Here is a 21,781-nt window from a genome sequence, read left to right as displayed (position 1 = left end):
TTCTTTCCTTTCCTCTCCCTCCCTCCCACCCTCCCTTCCCTTTTTTCTTTTCCTTCTTTTCCTTTCCTTTCCTCTCCTCCCTTCCCATACCTTTTCCTTTCCTTTCCCTTCCCTAATCTCTTCCCTAACCCTTTCCTTCTCTAACCTCTTCCTTTCCTTTCCTTCTCTAACTTCTTCCTTTCCTTTCCTTCTCTAACCTCTTCCTTTCCTTTCCTTTCCTTCTCTAACTTCTTCCTTTCCTTTCCTTCTCTAACCTCTTCCTTTCCTTTCCTTTCCTTCTCTAACCTCTTCCTTTCCTAACCTCTTCCTTTCCTTTCCTTCTCTAACTTCTTCCTTTCCTTTCCTTCTCTAACCTCTTCCTTTCCTTTCCTTTCCTTCTCTAACCTCTTCCTTTCCTAACCTCTTCCTTTCCTTTCCTTTCCTTCTCTAACTTCTTCCTTTCCTTTCCTTCTCTAACCTCTTCCTTTCCTTTCCTTTCCTTCTCTAACCTCTTCCTTTCCTTCCCTCCCTTCCCTTCCCTTCTCTAACCTATTGCTTCCCTTTCCTCTTCTTTCCCTTCCCTTCCTTCCCTTCCTATCTCTCTTCCCTTTCCATTCTCCTTTTGTCCCAAAGGTATTTTCCCGAAATGAAGGAGCTTCTTGGATGAGAAACAAAACCTTTTTAAAAAAACAAAAAACCAAGATAGTCCAGTTGCCTTTTTGGAAAAGCCCTTTGGGCACCAACCTGACCTGGATGATTAAGAATCTCTGTAGCAAGCCTTCTCTCCTTGCCTTGCTTGCCTATTTTCCACATAACCTTCGACAAACACCCCTCCTTCCTATCCCCACGGAACAGGAGCTCCTTACCTTAAGAAACAGGGGACACTGATTTTGTGCTTGAGGACAGGCCGACCAAAACCAGTCAGGCAACGGACCTGCTTTAGCGGTGGAGACGAAGTAGCCGAGGGCCAACGGCTGCTGCAGGATGTTGGGGACTTCGTCGTGGGATTCGGTGGAGAGCAGCCGGTCTGTACCTTGACCCTGATACGAGCAACAGAGAAAAGGGGCATTTAGGATCAGCCTCAAAGGGATATAGTTCAGCAATTCAGCGTTCTGTTTTAGCTAGGGATCAGCTAGTTGCTCCTGGGAAGCTTACAAGCAAAACACGGAGAGTCCTCACGCGCGTGCGCGCGCGCAGACACACACACAAACACACACACTCACACACACGTTTCCTTACCCCTCCTGGCCACAGAGTCTATAGCCATCAACAGCCTCATCGCCTAGAAATTTGTTAAATTCACATTGAAAAGGATTTAAGTTACTCACCATTATCCTATATTCTGCTGGTCTATTTCATCAGGCAATATGTGAGTTTAACTATCGTATTTTTCAGAGCATAAGACGCACCAAGATATTGAAGAGGTCAATTTTTTTTAAAAGGTTTTTGCACTCCGCAGACCTCCCAAACCCTCTGCATGCCTCATTTTGTGTGTGTGTGTGTGTGAGAAAAATGGGGCATGCAGAGAGTTTGAGAGGCCTGCTCCCTGGGGGCAAAAACTAGCAAAAAACGGGCCTGTTTTTTGCCAAAAAAGGAAGCATGCATAGACTTTGGGAGGCTTGTAGAGTGCTCCTGGGGGCGGGGCGGCAAAAATGAACAAAAAACAGCCCGGTTCTTGCTTGTTTTTCCCCTCCACAGCCCCCAGGAGCATTTTGCAGGCCTCCCAAACCCTCTGCATGTCCATGTTTGCGAAAAACGGGATGAGGTTTCGGGAGGCCAAAAATGCTGTATTCAGTGTATAAGACGCACCCAGATTTTCATCCTCCGAAAAATACGGTATGGTCTCAGTGGTGGGATCCTTGCCAGTTTAACAATCGGTTTGGTGATCGCGTGCTTCACGATAGAAATAGCACTCAAGACTTATATACTACTTCGCAGTCCTCTCTAAGCAGTTTTACAGAGTCAGCCTCTTGTCCCCAACCATCTGGGTCCTCATTTTAACTGACTCCAGAAGGATGGAAGGCTGAGTCAACTTTGATCCGGTCAAGATCCGACTCCTGGCAGTGGGTAGAGTAAGCCTGCAATTCTGCATTCTAACCCATGCACCACCATGGCTCCTATTAAGTATTAAGTATCTGATAATAGTTTCGGTCTTGAATTAATCTTAATATTAAAAGAAACCTATAATTGTATATTTGATGTTGTAAGTCCGTCCCCCGTCCCGCCCACGAGTCTTTTGAAGTGGATGGCCATAACAACACCATCAAAGACTAGCAATAGCACTTAGACCTCTATCTACCGCTTTGCAGGCCTCTCTAAGCGGTTTACAGAGTCAGCCTCTTGCTCCACCCCCCCCTCCACAATCTGGCTCCTCATTTTACCGATCTCGGAAGGATGGAAGGCTGAGTCAACCTTGAGCCGGTGAGACTCAAAGTGCCAAACTGCTGGCAGTTGACAGTCGGCAGAAGTGGCCTCCAGAGAGCGGTGAGAATCGTTTTAGCTGGCATCTGATGACTAATTATTAATATTCTTGTTTGACTGTACCGCGCTAGGCTGCCAACTTTTTTATCCTGCTGATGTGGAATCACACACGTTATTTGGGTTTATCGTTCTGCAAACTTCTTAGTGCATTGCGTTTCTTTTTACAGGTAGTCCTTGACTTACAATAGTTTGTTTAGTGAGCGTTCGAAGTTGCAATACCACTACAAAATGGGACTTGTGACTTAGAACTGTAGCAGCCTCCCCAGAATCACATGATCAAAATTCAGACGCTGGGCAACTGGCTCGTATTTATGACGGTTGCAGTGTCCCCTTTTGCGACGTTTTCACAGCCAAAGTCAATGGGGAGGCCAGATTCACTTAACAACTGGGTTACTAACTTAACAATTCCAGTGATTCATTTAACTGTGGCAAGAAAGGTTGTAAAATGGGGCAAAACCCACTTAACAAATGTTTTGGCCTAGCAACAGAAATGCTGGGCCTCCATTGTGGTCGTAAGTCAAGGACCCGCCTGTATGAATATATCCTTCCCATGTACAATCCCATAAATGTGCTATTACATTTTCCCTTATTCCCTCTTTCTCCAGAACAGTATTTGCTTGTGAGGAATGATAGTTCAACCTGCTGATAATTTTGATTGCTATTTTTGCCACTGCCTTCAGCTCTTTATTTTCCTTTTAACATGCTGCAGCATATTGTAAGGGTGATCATGTTTCTACTGTATTTTTTGGAGTATAAGACGCACCAAGGTTTTAAAGAGGGAAATTTTTTAAAAAAAGTTTTTGTACTCTGCAAACCTCCCACAAATGGGCCATTTTTCGTGAAAACGGGCCTGTTTTTTTTTTCCTCCAAAAAAAGGGCATGGATAGCTCTTGGGAGGCTTGTAGAGTGCTCCTGGGGGGGGGGGGGGGAGAGCAAAAACGAGCAGAAAACAGGCCCATTTTTTGTCAATAAAAGGGCATGGATAGCCTTTAGGAAGTTTATAGAGTGCTCCTGGAAGGCGGGGGGTGGGGGTGGGTGGAGAATTGAGCAAAAAACGGGCTGTTTTTTGCTCATTCCCCCCCCCCAGCAGTTCTCTGAAAGCCTCCTACAAGCTATGCAAGACCATTTTGGTGAAGGGGACGGGGTTTCAGGAGGCAAAAAATGCTGTATTCAGTGTATAAGACGCACCCAGATTTTCAGCCTCTTTTTTGAGGGAAAAAGGTTCGTCTTATACTCTGAAAAATACAGTACTTGAAAATAACGTTGCATTTAATTTCTGGTAGCTAGAATGGCCTATCCCTGCTCCTATCTTGATAACAACATGGAAGTTTTGTCTTCTTCCAGGGTTCTGTTTTTTGATTCCCAGAATCAATCAATCAATCAACCTTCCTACCTACCTACCAATCAATCTATCTGTGTGTGTGTGTTTGTGTGTTCCAGCATAACTCTGGAACGCCTTGAGCAATTTCAACCAAACTTGGTACACAGATGACTTACACTCTGGAAACAAATACTGTGGGTGTACAACACCCCTACCACCTCTCAGGATGTGTGTTCTGCTAAGATACAGCCTGTTGTGCCTTCAAATGGTTTCTACCGTACTGCCATAAAATGGCTTCTACTGTACAGCGCAATAGAGTTGCCATGGTAACGGCTTCACAGTACTCCACAAGAGGGCTCCCACTTTCCTTGACGCTTCTGGGGGGGGGGGGGCATTTGTAACTAATGTAATTGTCATCGACATCAGGGCTTTTCCTGTCTAATACAGGATGAGGATAAATAAATATCCGGGCAACGCGTGATTATCAACTAGTATCCTATAAGCCTAGAGATTTAGGAGTTGAGCAGGCTGAATTGGAGGGTGGGGTTAAACACGTCATCAGTTTGGAATCATTGTGCATCCACAAGAGAACCAAGGCCAGCCCTCCATGAATTACACTGACCTTTATCTAACGCCAACTGAGCTTTAACTGTTAACTGATCAGATTCTGTTGTATAGGTGACAAAAAATAAACTCTTAGTGTTTTGAACTCCACTCCTCTCCCTGGTTAATTGCGGCCTATAGGAGGTTTCCCACTCAAATGCTTACTTGGTGGAACCCTGCTTAGCCTTTTCAAGATTAGCTCAGCCACCTACTATGATAATCAAATTATAGTTTTGTAGATCTGATCTTCTGTGAGTCCCTTGGACTGCAAGGCCATCCAACCGGTCAATCCTAGAGGAGATCAACCCTGACTGCTCTTTAAGAAGGCCAGATCCTGAAGAGGAAACTCAAATACTTTGTCCACCTAAGGAGAAGGATGGACTCCCTGGAGAAGAGTCTGATGCTGGTAACGATGGAGTGCAAAAGAAGAAAGGGATGACAGAGAAGGAGGTGGCTGGATGGAGTCACCGAAGCAGTCAGTGTGAGCTTAAATGGACTCTGGGGGATGGTAGAGGAGAGGAAGGCCTGGAGGGATGTTGTCCATGGGGTCATGATGGGTCAGACATGACTTCACAACTTAACAACGTTTGAAAAAGTCAGGATGATCACACATAAAGCCATATTAGGATATTGTCTCAAACACTTCATACAGGTAGTCCTTGAGATATAACAGCACGGAAAAAAGTGACTTATGGCTATTTTTCATACTTAACGGCCATTGCGGCCTCCCAGCGGTCATGCGTGATCAAAATTCAGACGCTTGGCAACCAACTCCATGGGGTCCATGGAGGTCCACGTCCATGGGGTCGCGATGGGTCAGACACAACAGATCTGATCACCCTGCCAAGCATCATCATCATCATTACTGTGAACCTGTAAGCATTGACTGCAGGAGCATTTAAGTGTTCTGAAGTAATCCCTACATCCAAGAAGAAATTTCAATCAGGTCCAACAACAACAACAATAACAACTGTTTTCTCATGCAAAGTTACCTTGCCCATATCACCTCCATGGGTGAAGTGAGAACCTGGTGAGTGAACAGGGGATCCCGTTGGGGACGCAGGAAGGATGCTTATGATATCAGGATCCAGGTCATCCCCAGTGTCCAGCAAATCAAAGATTCCCATTCCATCCGCTCCATCTTGAAAGAAAAAGATTCACAGAAATAGAAGGAAAAAAAAAACGTTGACTAAGAGGAGCAACTCACATGGTTGATTTTTTTTTTTTTTTTAAAGAAGAAAACATACACACATCCATTCGAAGTTAGCCCCAATGGTCGTAAATTGGCTGATAGATTTGATGGGATTTGATTTGATCTGCTGTGACGTGGATGGTTGCCCATCTTGAAACAATTCTGAGCAGCTCAATAAAAGAGCAATAAAATTACCGTATTTCTCAGACTATAAGACGCATTGGAGTATAAGACGCACCAAGATTTTGAAGAGGCAAACAAACAGAAAAAGTTTTTTGCACTCTGCAGGCCTCCCAAACCCTCTGCACACCTCATTTTTTTCCTGAAAAACGGGGCATGCAGAGAGTTTGAGAGGCCTGCAAAGTGCTCCTGGGGGCTGGGGAGGGGATTTTCACCCTCTTTTTGGGGGGGAGAAAAAGGTGCGTGTTATATTCCAAAAAACACGGTATTAAAAACACATAACAAAAACTAACAAACCTGGCACTTTAGTCAACCCCCATCCCCAGGTTATAATGCTACCACAGTTCCTATGTGAAGAGCCAGATTTTTATTGGCTTTCCAGAAAGCTAAAGGAGGGGGGGAGTGTATTCCATAACCAGCTGTGGTGTGTTTCCAAGGCCAATTCAAGATGCTGCCCTACATGGCTTGCGGCTCAGGTTCCCTAAGGCAGTGTTTCTCAACCTTGGCAACTTGAAGATGTCCGGACTTCAACTCCCAGAATTCCCCAGCCAGCTGGCTGGGGAATTCTGGGAGTTGAAGTCCGGACATCTTCAAGTTGCCAAGGTTGAGAAACACTGCCCTAAGGAACCATCTCCTCCCAGTCCTTTCTGCATGCCCAGTTCCATCTTAGCAGAATGGGAATGCTGCAGGTAATGTCAGCCAAAGAGTGAGGACCAGAAAATAGGCTTTATCCCTAGTGGTCCCTGCTCTAAGGAATATTTTCCCTTCGGAGATTAAAATGGCTCCAACCGTTAACTGTGTTCCCTTAACCTGGGTGATAATGTTTCAAATGCCTGGTTCCTTGGCTGTATTGCTACTAGCCAAGTATCTTGGCTGCAATTTATATTTATTTATTTACTAGCTGAATACCTGTGCTCTGCAATGGAACTATGTGCTCGGGCTTGATAAATCGACGCTTACAACTTGAAAATTTAAGTAGAAGTTACAATTGGCCTCTCCTCTCCCCTTCTCTTCCTCAGGCTTGCCCCACAGAAGTGTCTCCTATCCTATCCCCTTCTCTCCAGAGTTATTTTCAGGTTTGGAGGGGGAGTAGAATGTCTTAACTCCTTAGCATCAGAGCATGTTAATAATAAGCAATGGGTGGAAACTAATCAAGGAGAGAAGCAACTTAGAACTGAGGAGAAATTATATATATATACGTGGCTCTTCTACTCGGGTGCAACTGCCTACTCTGATGTAACTCTTTTGCTCAGATGCAGCTAACCAGGAAAGTGGCAATGATGACATTGAGTGGGAGTGTGGCTGAGGGTCATGGTGATTGGTGATGGTGGGTGGGTGTCATCTGGGTGGAGTTGTGGGTGGAGCTGGGTGGGGTAATGGTACAATATATCTGGGTGATGGTGTTAACTTGGTTAGAACTGACTTGGATTTGAATTTACGAGCCTCGAGACAAAGTTCAAAAGAAACCCCTTCATTTATTAGGATCAACATTCTGGTGTCTACTCCTGCGGAGCCAAAACTGCTTCCGCTTAATTGCGTTTGAACTGTACTCCTCTATCCCCTCCCTTCTGTCATGCGTCATAGATCATATTCACGAACTAGGTTGTAGAAATATGAGATCCAACTCTGGCCGAAGGTATGCATGGAATCCTCCCCTGAATCCAACCTGATAATAGTCATGGCAACATTTTACAAGTTGACATATGTGCTGTCGCACTGAATGACCTGTGATTTGCTTTGCAACTGCAGCTGAAATGCATGTTTTAAGTTGGGGTGTCCAAATGTAGTTTCGCTTAATGACCATGCTATTTTCGGGGAGGTCTTATTATTTTTGAGATGCAGGAGGTGGCGAGCGTGGTCACCTCATGGCTGCTGCTGTGTTGCAGTATTTTTGGGGAGGGCTTATTATTTTTGAGATGCAGGAGGTGGCGAGCGTGGTCACCTCATGGCTGCTGCTGTGTTGCAGTATTTTTGGGGAGGGCTTATTTTAGCGCATGTGCTTAAAAGCCCGATTGGGCTTATTATCCAGGGAGGTCTTATTTTCAGGGAAACAGGGTGTACTTGTGGAGAGTGTGGTGTTTGGGAGTCCTGAACCAGCAGGAGGGAAGCCCCCCCACCCAGGGATTGCAAGTAGTCTTCGATTTACAAACACTCGTTTAGTGACGGTTTGAAGTTGCAATGGCCCTGAAAAAAAGTGACTTATGGGCAGTTTTCAGAGTTATGACGGTTGCAGCATCTCCCGTGATCATGTCATCAAAGTCAGCATGTATTTATGACCATTGCAATGTCCTGGGGTCAAGAGATCGATCCCCTTTTGCAACCTCACAAGCTGACTTCTGACAAGCAAAGTCAATGGGAAAAGCCAGATCTGCATGATTCACTTAACAACTGCAGTGATTCACTTAACACCCGAAGCAAAAGAAAAAGTTGCAAAATGGGGCAAAACTCTCTTAATAACCATCTTGGACTTAGCCACGAACATTTTAGGCTGAATTATGGTCGTAGGTCGAGGACTACCTGTACCAAGGAGAGAGTGCACGGGCTGTTGGGAGCCAATGGGCACAGCTGCCTTCCACATCCTGACCCAATAAAACGGCTGCATCTTAACTTGCCATTCCCTCCCTTTTCCTATCAATTGAACTATCGACCAGTTAACATTCCCACACACGCCCATGCAGGCACATGCGTGCACACACGCACACACACAAACCATTGTTCGGATTAAAGGCCAGTTCCAAACCAGTTTCAGTGGTGTAGGTGGATGGTGCCAGCTGCACGGACGCAGAGGTGGGGAACACGAGTATATGAGTGCACGAAGTGTCCTGGGGGGTGTTGAGCTGGGAGGTCTGCATGTTTAGGGTGGTGCTGCGTCCAAACACTGAGCCAGTGGATACGGAGTCTTTAGGAAAAAAGAAGAATGGGGGAGAATTACCCATGCGATCAACAGCAATAGCAAGTAGCAACAGCAGTAGCAGTTAAGACTTATATACCGCTTCGCAGTGCTTTACAGCCCCTCTCTAAGCGGTTTACAGAGTCAGCCTATTGCCCCCGACAATCTGGATCCTCATTTGACCGTCTTTGGAAAGAGGTAAGGCTGAATCAACTTTGAGCAGGTGGGAATCGAACCGCTGGCAGTTGGCAGAGCTTGCCTGCAATAGCGCCGGCACTTAAGACTTACGTGCCGCTTCACAGTGCTTTACAGCCCTCTTTAAGCGGTTTACAGAGTCAGCCTCTTGCCCACAACCATCTGGGTCCTCACTTGACCGACCCCAGAAGGATGGAAGGCTGACTGAGGTGCGGTGAGGCAGTGGTTAGAGTGCAGTACTGCAGGCTGATCACCGGCTGCCAGCAGTTTGGCAGATCGAATCTCACCAGGCTCAAGGTTGACTCAGCCTTCCAGCCTTCAAAGGTGCATTAACAGATTAACAGAGTTTGGAAAGGATCTTGCAGGTCATCTAGTCCAATCCCCTGCCCAAGCAGGAGACCCTACACCTGGCTCTACCTACGATCGTCCTGATTGTGAGGCGAGAGCTCCACCTTTGGTCACAGCAGCAGGTCCGTAAAATGAGGACCCAGATTGTTGGGGGCAAGAGGCTGACTCTGTAAACTGCTTAGAGGGGGCTGTAAAGCACTGTGAAGTGGTATATAAGTCTAAGGGCTATTGCTATTGTGCTGGTCAGACTGTCGGCAAAGTTAGCCTGCAATACTGCACTCTAATCACTGTGCCATCCTTAGGGCTGGTCCATGTCTTCCTCAACTACTAGTCCTCTACCAGAAGCCTGGGAGTTTGAGGGTTTTGTGCAGGATTTTCCCTGGACAGGAAGCATTTAGACTTATATACCATCCCAGTGTTTTGCAGCACTCTCTGGGTAATTTGTAATTTCAGCATATTGGTCCCACCAATCTGGGTCCTCATTTTACTGAGATCAGAAAGCTGGAAGGCTGAGTCAACCTTGAGCCTCATCAGGATCAAATTACAGACTGTGGGCAGAATTTGCCTGCAATGCTGCATTCTAATCACTGTGCCACCAGGGCTCAATCCTGTCTTTGCCCTCCCTCCCTCCCATTCTTCCCTTTCCTTTCCTTCCTTAATTCTTCCCCTTCTTGCTTTTTCAAGAATCTTCCTTCCTCCCTTTCCTTCCTCTTTCTCCTTCCTTAATTCTTCCTCCTTCCCATCACTTCTTGCTTGCTCAAGAATCTATCTATCTTCCTTCCTTTTTCCCTCCCTCCCTTTCTTTCCTTTCCTTCCTCAATTTTCCTCCTTCCCTTCTTGTTCAAGAAACTTTCTTCCTTTCTCCTTCCTTAAATCTTCCCCCTCCCTTCACTTCTATTATCTATCTATCTATCTATCTATCTATCTATCTATCTATCTATCTATCTATCTATCTATCTATCATCTATCTATCTATCTATCTATCTATCTATCATCTTTCTATCTATCTATCATCTATCTATCTATCTATCTATCTATCATCTATCTATCTATCTATCTATCTATCTATCTATCATCTATCTATCTATCTATCTATCATCTATCTATCTATCTATCAATCATCTATCTATCTATCTATCTATCTATCTATCTATCTATCTATCTATCTATCTATCTATCTATCTATCTATCTCCCTTCCCTTCCCTTCCCTCCGTAAAATTCCCGTCAGCCCTATTTTTTTTGGAGTAAAATTTATTAGACGCCTATCTTATCCCTCAGTAACTCTGAGAAGCTTACAATATTAAAATTCCCTCTTGCGGGAGTTCCAACCCGATGAAAAGGACTCGGCACATACCTGGCATGATCACGAAAGATCCTTGAGGTTCCATAGCCACTAAGCAAGCACTGAGGATGCTGGGAGAATCAGCAGCAGAAATCCCGCACATCCTGCACATATCTTTGAGCCTCTTGCTAAGAGACTGCAGGTTCCGGCGACTCAATAAACAGCTCCAATCTGGAAAGGAAACAAGAGCGGCTGATTAGCTGGGACATCATTTTTCCATAGCCTTCCAGAAAGCAATACTGTCTGCGGAGAAAAAGTTAATCATTTGTGGAGGCTTTTAAAGAGAAGAGGCAAGGGAGATTCCCGCCACTTCAGAACTGCAAACGATTAGAATGTCCATGTGTTTATTTGCTCTTTGGTCTTAAAAGCCAAAAGGGAAAATCGGTGAGCATTACAGGTTGTCCTCGACTTACAACTGCAACGGAAGCCAAAATTTCCATTGCTAAGCAAAACAGTTCTTAAGGAGGTTTGCTCCATTTGGCGTCCATTCTTGCCATAATCATTAAGTGAATCCCTGTCGTGGTTAAATTAGTGACACGGTTGTTAAGTGAATCTGGCTTCCCCCATTGACTTTGCTTGTCAGAAGGTTGCAAAAGGGGATTGTGTGACCCCCAGGATACTGCAACCGTCATAAGTAGGAGTCAGTTGCTAAGAGTCTGAATTTTGCTCAGGTGACCTGGGGGATGCAGCAATGATCCTAAGTGTGGAAATGGTCATCCGTCACTTTTTACAATGCCGTCATTAAGTACATGCCAGATGCCAAGCATCCAAATTTTGATCATGTGACCACGGGGAACACTGCAAAGGTTGTAAGTGTTAAAAATGGTCATAGGTCACTTTTTTCAGTGCTGCGGTAACTTTGAATGGTCACTGAATGAATGGTTGTAAGGCGAGGACTATCTGTATGTTTAGACCAGGGGTGTCAAACTCGATTTCATTGAGGGCCGCATCAGGTTTGTGTTTGATCTTTGGGGGGGGGGGAGCGGGGGGCATGACCAGCTCAACGTCACTCATGTCGGGGGCACCTGTATTGGCCAAGTGCTAAGGCAGGGCTTCCCTAAGACCCTCCCTCACTCTCATTATAACTTTCCTTCCTTCCTTCCTTTTCCCTTCCCATTTCATTCTCCTTTCTTTTTCCTTTCCTTCTTTTTCCTTCCTTGCTCTCTTCCCATCTTCCCTTCTTTTTCTTTGTCTTTCCCTTTCTCCTTTCCTGTCCCTTCTTGCATGCTCAAATGCAAAAGGGGAAACATTTCTCCTCTAGTTTTGCTTTTAGTTTGTTTTACCAGCCCGTTGCCAGAGAAAACGGAGACTGGTCCCGTTTTCAGCCCCGATGGCCTCCTGCAGCCCTCTGCCAGAGAAAATGAAGCCCAGGGACCGCCCACGGATGAAAATGGGGCCCAGGTGGCGAGGTGGCGCAGTGGTTAGAGTGCAGCACTGCAGGCTACTTCAGCTGACTGCAGTTCGGCTGTTCAAATCTCACCGGCTCAAGGTTGACTCAGCCTTCCATCCTTCTGAGGTGGGTAAAATGAGGACCCGGATTGTTGGGGGCAATATGCTGACTCTGTAAATCGCTTAGAGAGGGCTGAAAGCCCTATGAAGCGGTATATAAGTCTAACTGCTATTGCTATTGCTATTGCTATTTTCACTGTTTCACTCCCTTCTCACTGGCAGAGGCACCGTGGGCTGGTCCTTTGCCATTTCCAGAGCAGCCCCGTGGCCCAGATCTAAGTACCCCAAGAGCCGGATGAGCTTGACACCCCTGGTTTAGACAGTTTATATATCACCATTTCAGGGCCGGCTTCTACAGTACCTTTCAGCTCCCCATGGCCGATTCTTCCGAGACGTCCTATTACAACTCTCCAGGGCACAGAACTCATCTGGACAAGACCCAAGCACCACTCCCAGAGTTTCTGAAGACCGAGCCTACGAGCAGATCCTTTTTTCCTACGAGCCCTGTTGAAAAACGAAAGTTCTTTGGCAAATAGCATCTCAGGCACAAAGAATGGGGACCACACGTTAAGTTCCAGTTAGGTTGACTTATTGCTCATGCCTTTACACAAGAATCTAGTCAGCTAACAGTCAGCACTACATTGGCACTAGATAAAAATCAATGAAAGTCAAAAAAAAAATCAATGAAATTCCAAAGGGGTTGGACTGGGACTGTTTGTGGGAACGTAAGGACTCCAGGCTGATTCCTCTCTTGACTCCTGCCCCAGGCTCTGTCTCTCCTTCTCCTACATATAGTTGTCCACACCCTCCTCAGCCGCTCCCAAAAAAGAACAGTTTGGCGTGCTACATAATCCAATGGTACTCCCAAAGGCCCCTTTGCAAGAGGCAAGTGGACTTGTTTTTCATTGAAGAAAAAGAAAAGGAGGAGCTGAAGAAGCCTCTGGGATGAGAAGCGAAACGTCTTCAAAGTAAAACCAGAAAGTCCAGTTGCCTCTTGGAAAAAAAAAAAAAAGGACCTTTGGGACAAGCATAACCTGGATGATGGAGAATCTTCATAGTCAAAATCAAACAGTACGTTTGTTGCATTTTTTCTAAAGTTAGCCATTTCAAATTTGAAACTTTACTGAATTTCTTCCTCTCACTCAGTTATGTTAACTTAAACGTTTTAACATTTTATATTGTTGTTTTTATTCTGTAAGCGGCCCAGAGTTGTTTGATGGCGAGAAGGGTGGCATACAAATTTAATGAAAAAAATAAATAAGCTAAGAGGGCAAAAACAAACAAACAACAAAAAAACACAACCCTGCACGCCTTACAAAATGGATGGCACTCCTACTCTTTCCTACTTTTTAAAAATGAAAGAGACCCAAAAAAGGAAGTTAGGCAGGAAACTAGGAAGGAAGGAAGGAAGGAAGGAAGGAAGGAAGGAAGGAAGGAAGGAAGGAAGGAAGGAGGGAGGGAGGGAGGGCGGGCAGGCAGGCAGGAAGGAAGGAAGGAAGGAAGGATTTCTTATCAAATAGGAGTAAAATACACCAGCATAAAAACTTTCATAGTAATATAAGCACACCATAAAAATGAGATAAGATCATTTCTGGAAGAGAAGAATTCATAGTGTATTTTCTCCTAAAAGAAGAAAATAAATAAATAAACAGGAGGAGAATAGACAGAACTCATCTGTTGTTAGTTGATAATTTATAGAATTCTTGGCTTGCTGGGGAATTCTGGGAGTTGAAGTTCACGGGTCTTAAAATTGCCCAAGGTTAGGAAACCCTGATTTATAGAAACGTATTCCAAGAGAACTCTTGTTATCGTCCTTATACTTGCAACATAAACCATCTGACTCTTCCGTTAAAACGGGCTGCTAAATGATCTTAAAAGGCCACTGTCCCCTATTTGACTTAACAATCTCAAAACATTCCGCGCGCACACAAAAATAAGGAAAGGATATTGGTGTACCTGTTCGGTACGTCAATGTTTATGATGCAGGTTTCCAGAAGTTCTCCGTAGAGATCTGTGCAGGATGCAAGGAGCCACCTTTGATCGTGAGACAGACAGTAGCCCACAAAAAGCACGTTGTATTTTTGCCCGGCCTCGCCAAATGTTTCCCCCAGCTCAGTCTGTTTATCTTTGACAGGAGCCAGGATGAAAGGTGGAGCGTAGAGTTTAATACACTCAGGTCTCTGCATAGCGCACACAGAGGGAGAGGGGGGACAGAATATTGGAAACGTTAGCTATGTTTTCCAGTCATTTGTCATATATTTTTAAAATAAAATAGACTTGTCTCTCTCCCAAACCCACCTTCTGTTTTCACAAATGCATCATTCACGTCTATCGCTAATTCCACACACCCTTCTCAATTGTGCACAGAAAGCAGCCGAGTAGGCAGCTCATTAGTTAAACTTAGTAAGGCCTAGCAATAAATAGACCGTCATTCTAATATTTTAATCATGTTGCCAAGTTTGGCGTTGAAGAACATGATTATAAAGTTGAGCAGAGATGTGAGAAAAGAAAAGCTACGGGCACAGGTAGTCCTCGACTTGCAACCATTCATTTAGTGCCTGTTCAAACTTACAAAAGTGACTTATGACCTTTTTTCACACGTATGGCTACTGCTGCATCTTCGTAGACATGTGATCAAAACTCAAGATACTTAGCAACTGATTCATATTTATGATGGCCACAGTGCCCCGGAGTTACATGATCTCCTTTTGCGACCTCCTCACAAGCAAAGCCAATGGGGAAGCTGGATTATTTTAAACAGCTGTGTTACTAACTTAAAAACTGCAGTGATTCCCTTAACAACTGTGGCAAGAAAGGTCATAAAATGGGGCAAAACTCACTTAACAACCATCTCGCTTAGCAACAGAAATGTTGGGCTCAATAGTGGTCCTAAATCAAGGACTACCCATAGTCCTGGATTTACGACCACAGCTGCAACCAGAACATCCACTGCTAAGCGGTGCAGTGTCATGGCGTAATGATGCCCGATTTCACGACCTTTTTTTTTGCCATGGCAGTTAAGCAAATCACATGGTCATTAAGTGAACCTGGCTTTTCCCATTGACTCGACTTAAGGTGTCTGAGAAGGTCACAAATGGAGATCGCGGGACTGCAGGGATGCTGCAAGAGTCGTAAGCAAGGACCAGTCGCAAGTTTTCAGTGGCACTGTAACTTGTGACAGCCGCTAAAGCAACGGTCGTAAGTCGAGGACTACCTCTACAGCAGTTTCTTCTCTCCTGCCCATGACGGTGTCCGATTTAGAAGCATTCTAGACCTTTCCCAAACGAGAGCAAGGTGTGCGCTCATAATCCGGAAGCGCCTTTTTTATTCAGCTAATGTTTCTCAAAACTCCGCTAGAATTTCACCTTGTTCTCCCATTGGCAGTACTCACATCAGGACTTTTGAGTGCCATTTCCACCGCTAAGCCCGGGCCAAACCCTGTTAATGTTTTCACATTGGTGGACGTGGGGAGAGGTCTTCGGCACTGGGTAAAGGCGGAAAATGCCAGGGATTTTAAGTGCTGGGTGTAAATCTGCCTGTCTTCGTTCTTGACGGGTTGCAGCAGATACTGACAAGGAACAAGCTAACCACCAGAGAGAGAGAGAGAGAGAGAGAAAAAATGTCTATTAATCTGGGCATACTATTTATTTAGCATGTGGCATTATCATACATGGGCTTTCATATACATTAACATTTCCCCCTAGATTAAAAAAGCACAATAAAATATGACTGTTAAAAAGATCTATATTCAGATACCAAAGTCTAGGCCAGGAGTGTCACACTCGATTTCATTGAGGGCCACATCAGGGTTGTGTCTGACCTTGGCGGGCCGGGGGGCGGGGGGACGCATGGCCAGCTCGCTATCACTCATATCGGGGGGCACCTGTGGCGGCCTGAGCACTCTGCCAGCGAAAACGGGCTCTTGAACTCCGTTTTCGGCTGCGACGGCCTCCTGCAACCCTCTGTCAGTGAAAACGGAGCTTAGGAGGCCCGCACGCAGCAGTCCTGAGCTCCGTTTTCCCTGGTAGAGGCACTGTGGGCCAGTCCTTCGCTGTTTCAGGGCGGCCCCGTGGACCAGAACTACCATATTTTTTGGAGTATAAGACGCACCGGAGTATAAGATACACCAAGGTTTTGAAGAGGAAAATTAAAAGAAAAAGTTTTTGCACTCTGCAAACGTCCCAAAAATGGCCTGTTTTCGCAAAAAAAACACGTTTTTTTTCCCCAAACAAAAGGGCATGAATAGCCCTTAGGAGGCTTGTAGAGTGCTCCTGGGGAGTGGGCGAGCAAAAAACTGCCCGTTTTCACGAAAACGGGCCCGTATTTGCCAAAAAAAGGGGATGGATAGCCTTTAGGAAGCTTATAGAGTGTTGCTGGGGGCTGGGGGAGGGGGCAAAAACAGACAATTTTTCACTCATTTCTGCCCTCCCCAGCCCCCAGCAGTTCTCTGAAAGCCTCCTAAAAGTGATGCACAGCCATTTTGTTGAAGGGGATAGAGTTTCGGGAGGCAAAAAATGCTGTATTCAGTGCATAAGGCGCACCAAGATTTTCAGCCTCTTCTTTGAGGAAAAAAGGTACGTCTTATATTCCAAAAAATACCCAGGCCTTGAGTTTGATGCTCCTGGGTCTAGGCCATCTAAACATTGAAGCTCAGCATCGTTTATCTCAGGGATCCCCAACCCCTGATCCATGAACCGGCATCGGGCCATAGCATGCCAATAGCCAGGCCTTGCAAACAAGTGAAGTCCCATCTGCGGGATGCAGGCAGCATGCGAAACCACGCCGCTTCCGATCCACATAAAAACCTCTTTCCACGGAACCAGTGCCTGAGTACCCAAAAGGTTGGTGGCCACTGATTTATATGAAATAAATCAGATACTGGACTGGCACACTTTGGGAGGGGAAGATGCTATGCCCCATCGATACAGTGAGTCCCAGCAGATGCCGTGTGAGGCAAGAATCCTATTCAAGATTTGAACTACCATGCCAGCAATAGACAACCCTGGGCATACTAGGACACTGCTATGACTTCAGTGCTATTAAAAAAGAGAGAGAATATGTTAAAATTCCCACATCCAGGTATCCCATTAAAGGTAAAGGTAAAAGTTCCCCTCGCACATATGTGCTATTTGTTCCCGATTCTAGGGGGCGGTGCTCATCTCCATTTCAAAACCGAAGAGCCAGCGCTGTCCGAAGATGCCTCCGTGGTCATGTGACCTGCATGACCAAATGCTGAAGGCACATGGAACGCTGTGACCTTCCCACCAAAGGTGGCTCCTATTTTTCTACTTGCATTTTTACATGCTTTCGAACTGTTAGGTTGGCAGAAGCTGGGACAAGTCAAGGGAGCTCACTCCGTTACGCAGTGCTAGGGATTCGAACTGCTGACCTTTCTGATTGACAAGCTCAGCCTCTTAGCCACCGAGCCACTGTGTCCCCTTAAGCATCCCATTAGAACTCGGTAAATTCCCTTTTCTCCATTATTTTCTACACGTATATTTTATTGTGATTTTTTCATTAGCTTTTACATATTTAGACATAGATTTATGGTTTTATTTTAATACTCTATGCTGCCTAGAGTCACATTGTGGCAAGACGGGCAGTGAACAAATTTAATAACTAATTTCCTAACTAACTAACTAAAGACCATTCTTAAGACTAAAAGTAAACACTGCCCTTGGCCGCCAACTTTTTTTCCCCTCACACCAAGAAATAAAGTTGACTACAAAACCTAACTGTTACACAAGTAAGGTGATTTTTACACGCCCCCCTGAATACTTTCTGCAAATTTAGAAGTCCAAATAATAAATAACAAATCAGAGGATAGACACTTTGGTAGGTGGTACCTTGTTTCCCCGAAAATAAGACAGGGCCTTGTTTTCTTTTGACCCCCGAAATAAGCCCTTGGCCTTATTTTGGGGGAGGTCTTATTATTTTTGAGGTGCAGGAGGTGGAGAGCGTGGTCATCTCATGGCTGGTGCTGCATTGCAATATTTTTGGGGAGGGCTTATTTTGGGGGAGGGCTTATTTTAGCGCATACACTCGAAAGCCCGATTGGGCTTATTATCTGGGAAGGGCTTATTTTCAGGAAAACGGGGTACTGACAGACCTTCTGTGCAATTGAGACTGTTTCGTCTGTTGGTTTTCTCATGCATGCTGAGATGTGCAACTGAAATGCGGAAGGCACTTGGGAAGGAAAAGGCCAGCGGAACAGCCATCTGCCGAGACCCAAACATTGCCCGTTTTGCTAGTACGCCAATCAACGTTGGCACAGACCCTTGCAGTCACTAAACAATATACCCCATTCCAAAGCAAGAAAACACCCTAGCATGGATGTCGGGAGTCTCGTTGTCATCTATACCAGGGGTCCCCATCCCTTAGGCTGTGGATCATTGGTGCGTGGCCCGCGCAAGCGAGCAAAACTTCACCTGCGCATGTGTGCGGTCTAGGTACCAGGCAAAACCACGATCAGCGGCTTACTTTAATTCAGCGGCTTACCTGAACAGCCACGATGCTTCTAAGGTGAGGAGGAAGGTTTTGGATCATTTCTAGAAAGCAGCGGAGAAGACCAAGAGTCCAGACATTTGAGGAGCTGTTCTCTTCTTTCTTTTCATACGTGAAAGGATCCACAATGTAAACGACAATGGCAGGCGGGTAGGTGACTGCGTGGGAATCACCATCGGTGGGGATCCCGACTCTGTCCCGTTCCATAGTGCTGGAAGGAGATTGCAAACAGAACGGCAGTGAGATGCAGGCAGTTTCTCTCTTGTATGGAAACAGACTCCTGTGCAATGCTTGCCATTCAACAAGGCTGACTTCTGCTCCTCCCATACAAGAGATAGAGCTCCCAAACCTCCAAGGAGGAGTACAGGTAGTCAGTCCTTGACTTACAACCATTCATTTGATGACTGTTCTTCGAAGTTACTAAGGTAATGGTAAAGGTTCCCCGTGCACATGTGTGCTAGCCGTTCCCGACTCTAGGGGGCGGTGCTCATCTCCGTTTCAAAGCCCAAGAGCTAGCACTGTCCGAAGACATCTCCGTGGTCATGTGGCCAGAATGACTCAATGCCGAAGGCGCATGGAACGCTGTTACCCTCCCACCAAAGGTGGTCCCTATTTTTCTACTTGCATTTTTTACGTCCTTTCGAACTGCTAGATTGGCAGAAGCTGGGACAAGTCACGGCAGCTCACTCCGTTACGCGGCCCTAGGGATTCAAACCGCCGAACTGCTGACCTTTCTGATCAACAAACTCAGCGTCTCAGCCAGAGCCACCGTGCCCTGAAAAAAGGGATTTGTTACCCTTTTTCACACGACTGTTGCACCATCCCCAAGATCACACAGTCAGAATTCAGACACACAGCAAGTAGCATGTGATCGTAGTATCCTATGGCCATGGGATCACTGACAACCAGAGAGCAGGTCAGGAATGCTTCGGGAGTTGACATTTTAGGGCATCGATCGGAACCCCTTTTGTGACCTTCTGACAAGCAAAGTCAATGGGGAAGCCAGATTCACTTCACCACCATGTTGCTAAGTTAAGGACAACAGTGATTCACTTAACAAGTGTGGCAAAAAAGATCGTAAAATGAGGCAAAACTCCACTTAGCAACTGTCTCGCTTAGCAATGGAAATTTTGGGCTCAATTATAGTCGTAAGTCAAGGACTATCTGCGTGGTGGCACAGTGGTCAGAATGCAGTACTGCAGGCTACTTCTGCTGACTGCCGGCTGTCCACAGTTCGATCCTGACTGGCTCAAAGTTGACTCAGCCTTCCTTCCATCCTTCCAAGGTCAGTAAACTGAGGACCCAAATTGTTGGGAGTCTGACTCTGTAAACCGCTCAGAGAGGGCTGTAAAGAACTATGAAGTGGTATATAAATGCTATTGCTATTGGGCCGCCGTAACCATCATCAATACATGCCGGTTGCCAAGGACCTGACTTTTGATCATCTTATCCTGGGGATGCTTCAACAGTTGTAAGTGGAAGGACCAATCATAAATCACTTTTTTCACTACTTTTGTAACAGGTCTATAACAATTCGCCATGGTTAACTTGCCATAGCCAACTCACCATGAGACAACTCACCACAGCCAATTTGCAATAGCCAACTCGCCATGGGGCATTCACAATGGCCAACTCACCACAGCCAACTTGCCAGAGCCAACTTGCCACGGGACAACTCACCACGGCCAACTCTCCATGAGACAACACACCACGGCCAATTCGTCATGGGACAACTCACCACAGCCAACTTCCCATGGGCCAACTCACTATGGCCAACTCACCACGGCCAACTTCCCATGGGCCAACTCACTATGGCCAACTCAACACAGCCAACTTCCCATGGGCCAACTCACTATGGCCAACTCACGACAGCCAACTTCCCATGGGCCAACTCACTATGGCCAACTCACCACAGCCAACTTCCCATGGGCCAACTCACTATAGCCAACTCACCACAGCCAACTTCCCATGGGCCAACTCACCACAGCCAACTTCCCATGGGCCAACTCACCACAGCCAACTCGCCATGGGACAACTCACCATGGCCAATTTCCCATGGGCCAACTCACCACAGCCAACTTCCCATGGGACAACTCACCATGGCCAAATTGCTTGCCACAGCCAACTTGCTTGCTATAGCCAACTTGCCACAGCCAACTTACCACAGCCAACTTCCCATGGGCCAATTCACTATGGCCAACTCACCACAGCCAACTCGCCATGGGACAACTCACCATGGCCAATTTCCCATGGGCCAACTCACCACAGCCAACTTCCCATGGGACAACTCACCATGGCCAAATTGCTTGCCACAGCCAACTTGCCACAGCCAACTCACCACAGCCAACTTGCCATGGGATAACTCATCATGGCCAATTTGCTGTGGGACAACTCGCTGCAGAACAAGCATTACACTAATATCAAGAAATGGTGAAATAGAATAATTAATGAAAGAATGAAAAAGGAGGGACAGAATGAAATGCAAATAGCAAAATTGAAAACAGCTTTTTATTTATTTTAAATAATAAAATAGAATGATTAAAATTGCCCCGCATCGAGTTGCTTCATGGCAAGATGGCGGCAGCGAGTTGTCCCGCAGCAAGTTGGCTGTGACGGATGGTCCCATTCCGTGTTGCAACTTGGAACGGCCACAAAAGGAATTGACATAGGTCGAGGACTACTGTTCACCAGAGCCAGTTGGAATAATAAAAACGTTACCTTTCGGAAACCTCCGGATGCGGCTGCGTCAGGGCAGGTAAGACCTCCCCGGTTATCCCTGCTGTTTGCTGCGGGTGCTGTATCCCTGCCTGCCCATTCTGGACGGCCGTGCTCTGCGTGGAAAGGGAGGAAGGGGCTGCATTGTTCATGTTGCCAAAAGGTGGAAACGAAGAGGCCTTGCTGGCTGGCATCGCACTGCCCAGGCTGGAAGAAGAGGATGAAGCAGCGGTTGTGGTCAAGGTGGAGCTGGCAGTGGTGGTAGCGGAGGTGATGGCGCTGCTCGAATTCATCGGGACAGCAGCATTACTGGAGGTGGAGGATGGAGTGCAGCTGCCTGCAACCTGAGGCTGGATGGAAGCAGGATGGCTGGTGGGAGGAGCGAGGTTGGACTGGGAAAGCAAGGAATTGTCCAATGGCTGTGTAGCAAGATAAGGACCTTGAAACAGAAAAAGGCACATAGAAATCAATGTCTACAGAGATTCTTAAATCAACCAGGTCGTGGTTGTCCCAAAGGTGCTTCCCCCCCCCCCCCGCTTTCCAAAAGGCAACTGGTTTTTTTCCTTGCGTTTTTTTCCTTG

General features: G+C 46.1%; 1 protein-coding gene across 3 annotated transcripts in view; it reads right to left on the bottom strand.

Annotated features, from left to right (window-relative positions):
- Positions 1 to 21,781, bottom strand: part of MED13 (mediator complex subunit 13) — a 197,714-nt gene that overhangs the window by 3,571 nt on the left and 172,362 nt on the right. For 2 of the 3 annotated variants that reach the window (XM_032216864.1, XM_032216862.1), the window contains 9 exons: positions 21,204 to 21,639; positions 18,480 to 18,696; positions 15,373 to 15,564; positions 13,938 to 14,161; positions 12,343 to 12,485; positions 10,545 to 10,703; positions 8,467 to 8,655; positions 5,377 to 5,525; positions 846 to 1,019 (listed from right to left, as the gene is read on the bottom strand). In XM_032216864.1, coding sequence (XP_032072755.1) covers positions 846 to 1,019; positions 5,377 to 5,525; positions 8,467 to 8,655; positions 10,545 to 10,703; positions 12,343 to 12,485; positions 13,938 to 14,161; positions 15,373 to 15,564; positions 18,480 to 18,696; positions 21,204 to 21,639 — 1,883 coding nt within the window. The remainder of the gene's footprint in view (positions 1 to 845; positions 1,020 to 5,376; positions 5,526 to 8,466; positions 8,656 to 10,544; positions 10,704 to 12,342; positions 12,486 to 13,937; positions 14,162 to 15,372; positions 15,565 to 18,479; positions 18,697 to 21,203; positions 21,640 to 21,781) is intronic. The other variant, XM_032216863.1, reaches the window with a different exon arrangement.

This window comes from Thamnophis elegans, chromosome 4, assembly GCF_009769535.1.
Source record: "Thamnophis elegans isolate rThaEle1 chromosome 4, rThaEle1.pri, whole genome shotgun sequence".
In the NCBI taxonomy this organism is placed as follows: domain Eukaryota; kingdom Metazoa; phylum Chordata; class Lepidosauria; order Squamata; family Colubridae; genus Thamnophis; species Thamnophis elegans.
The sequence above is the reverse complement of the archived record's forward strand: the minus strand, read 5'-3'. Positions and strand labels throughout refer to the sequence as shown.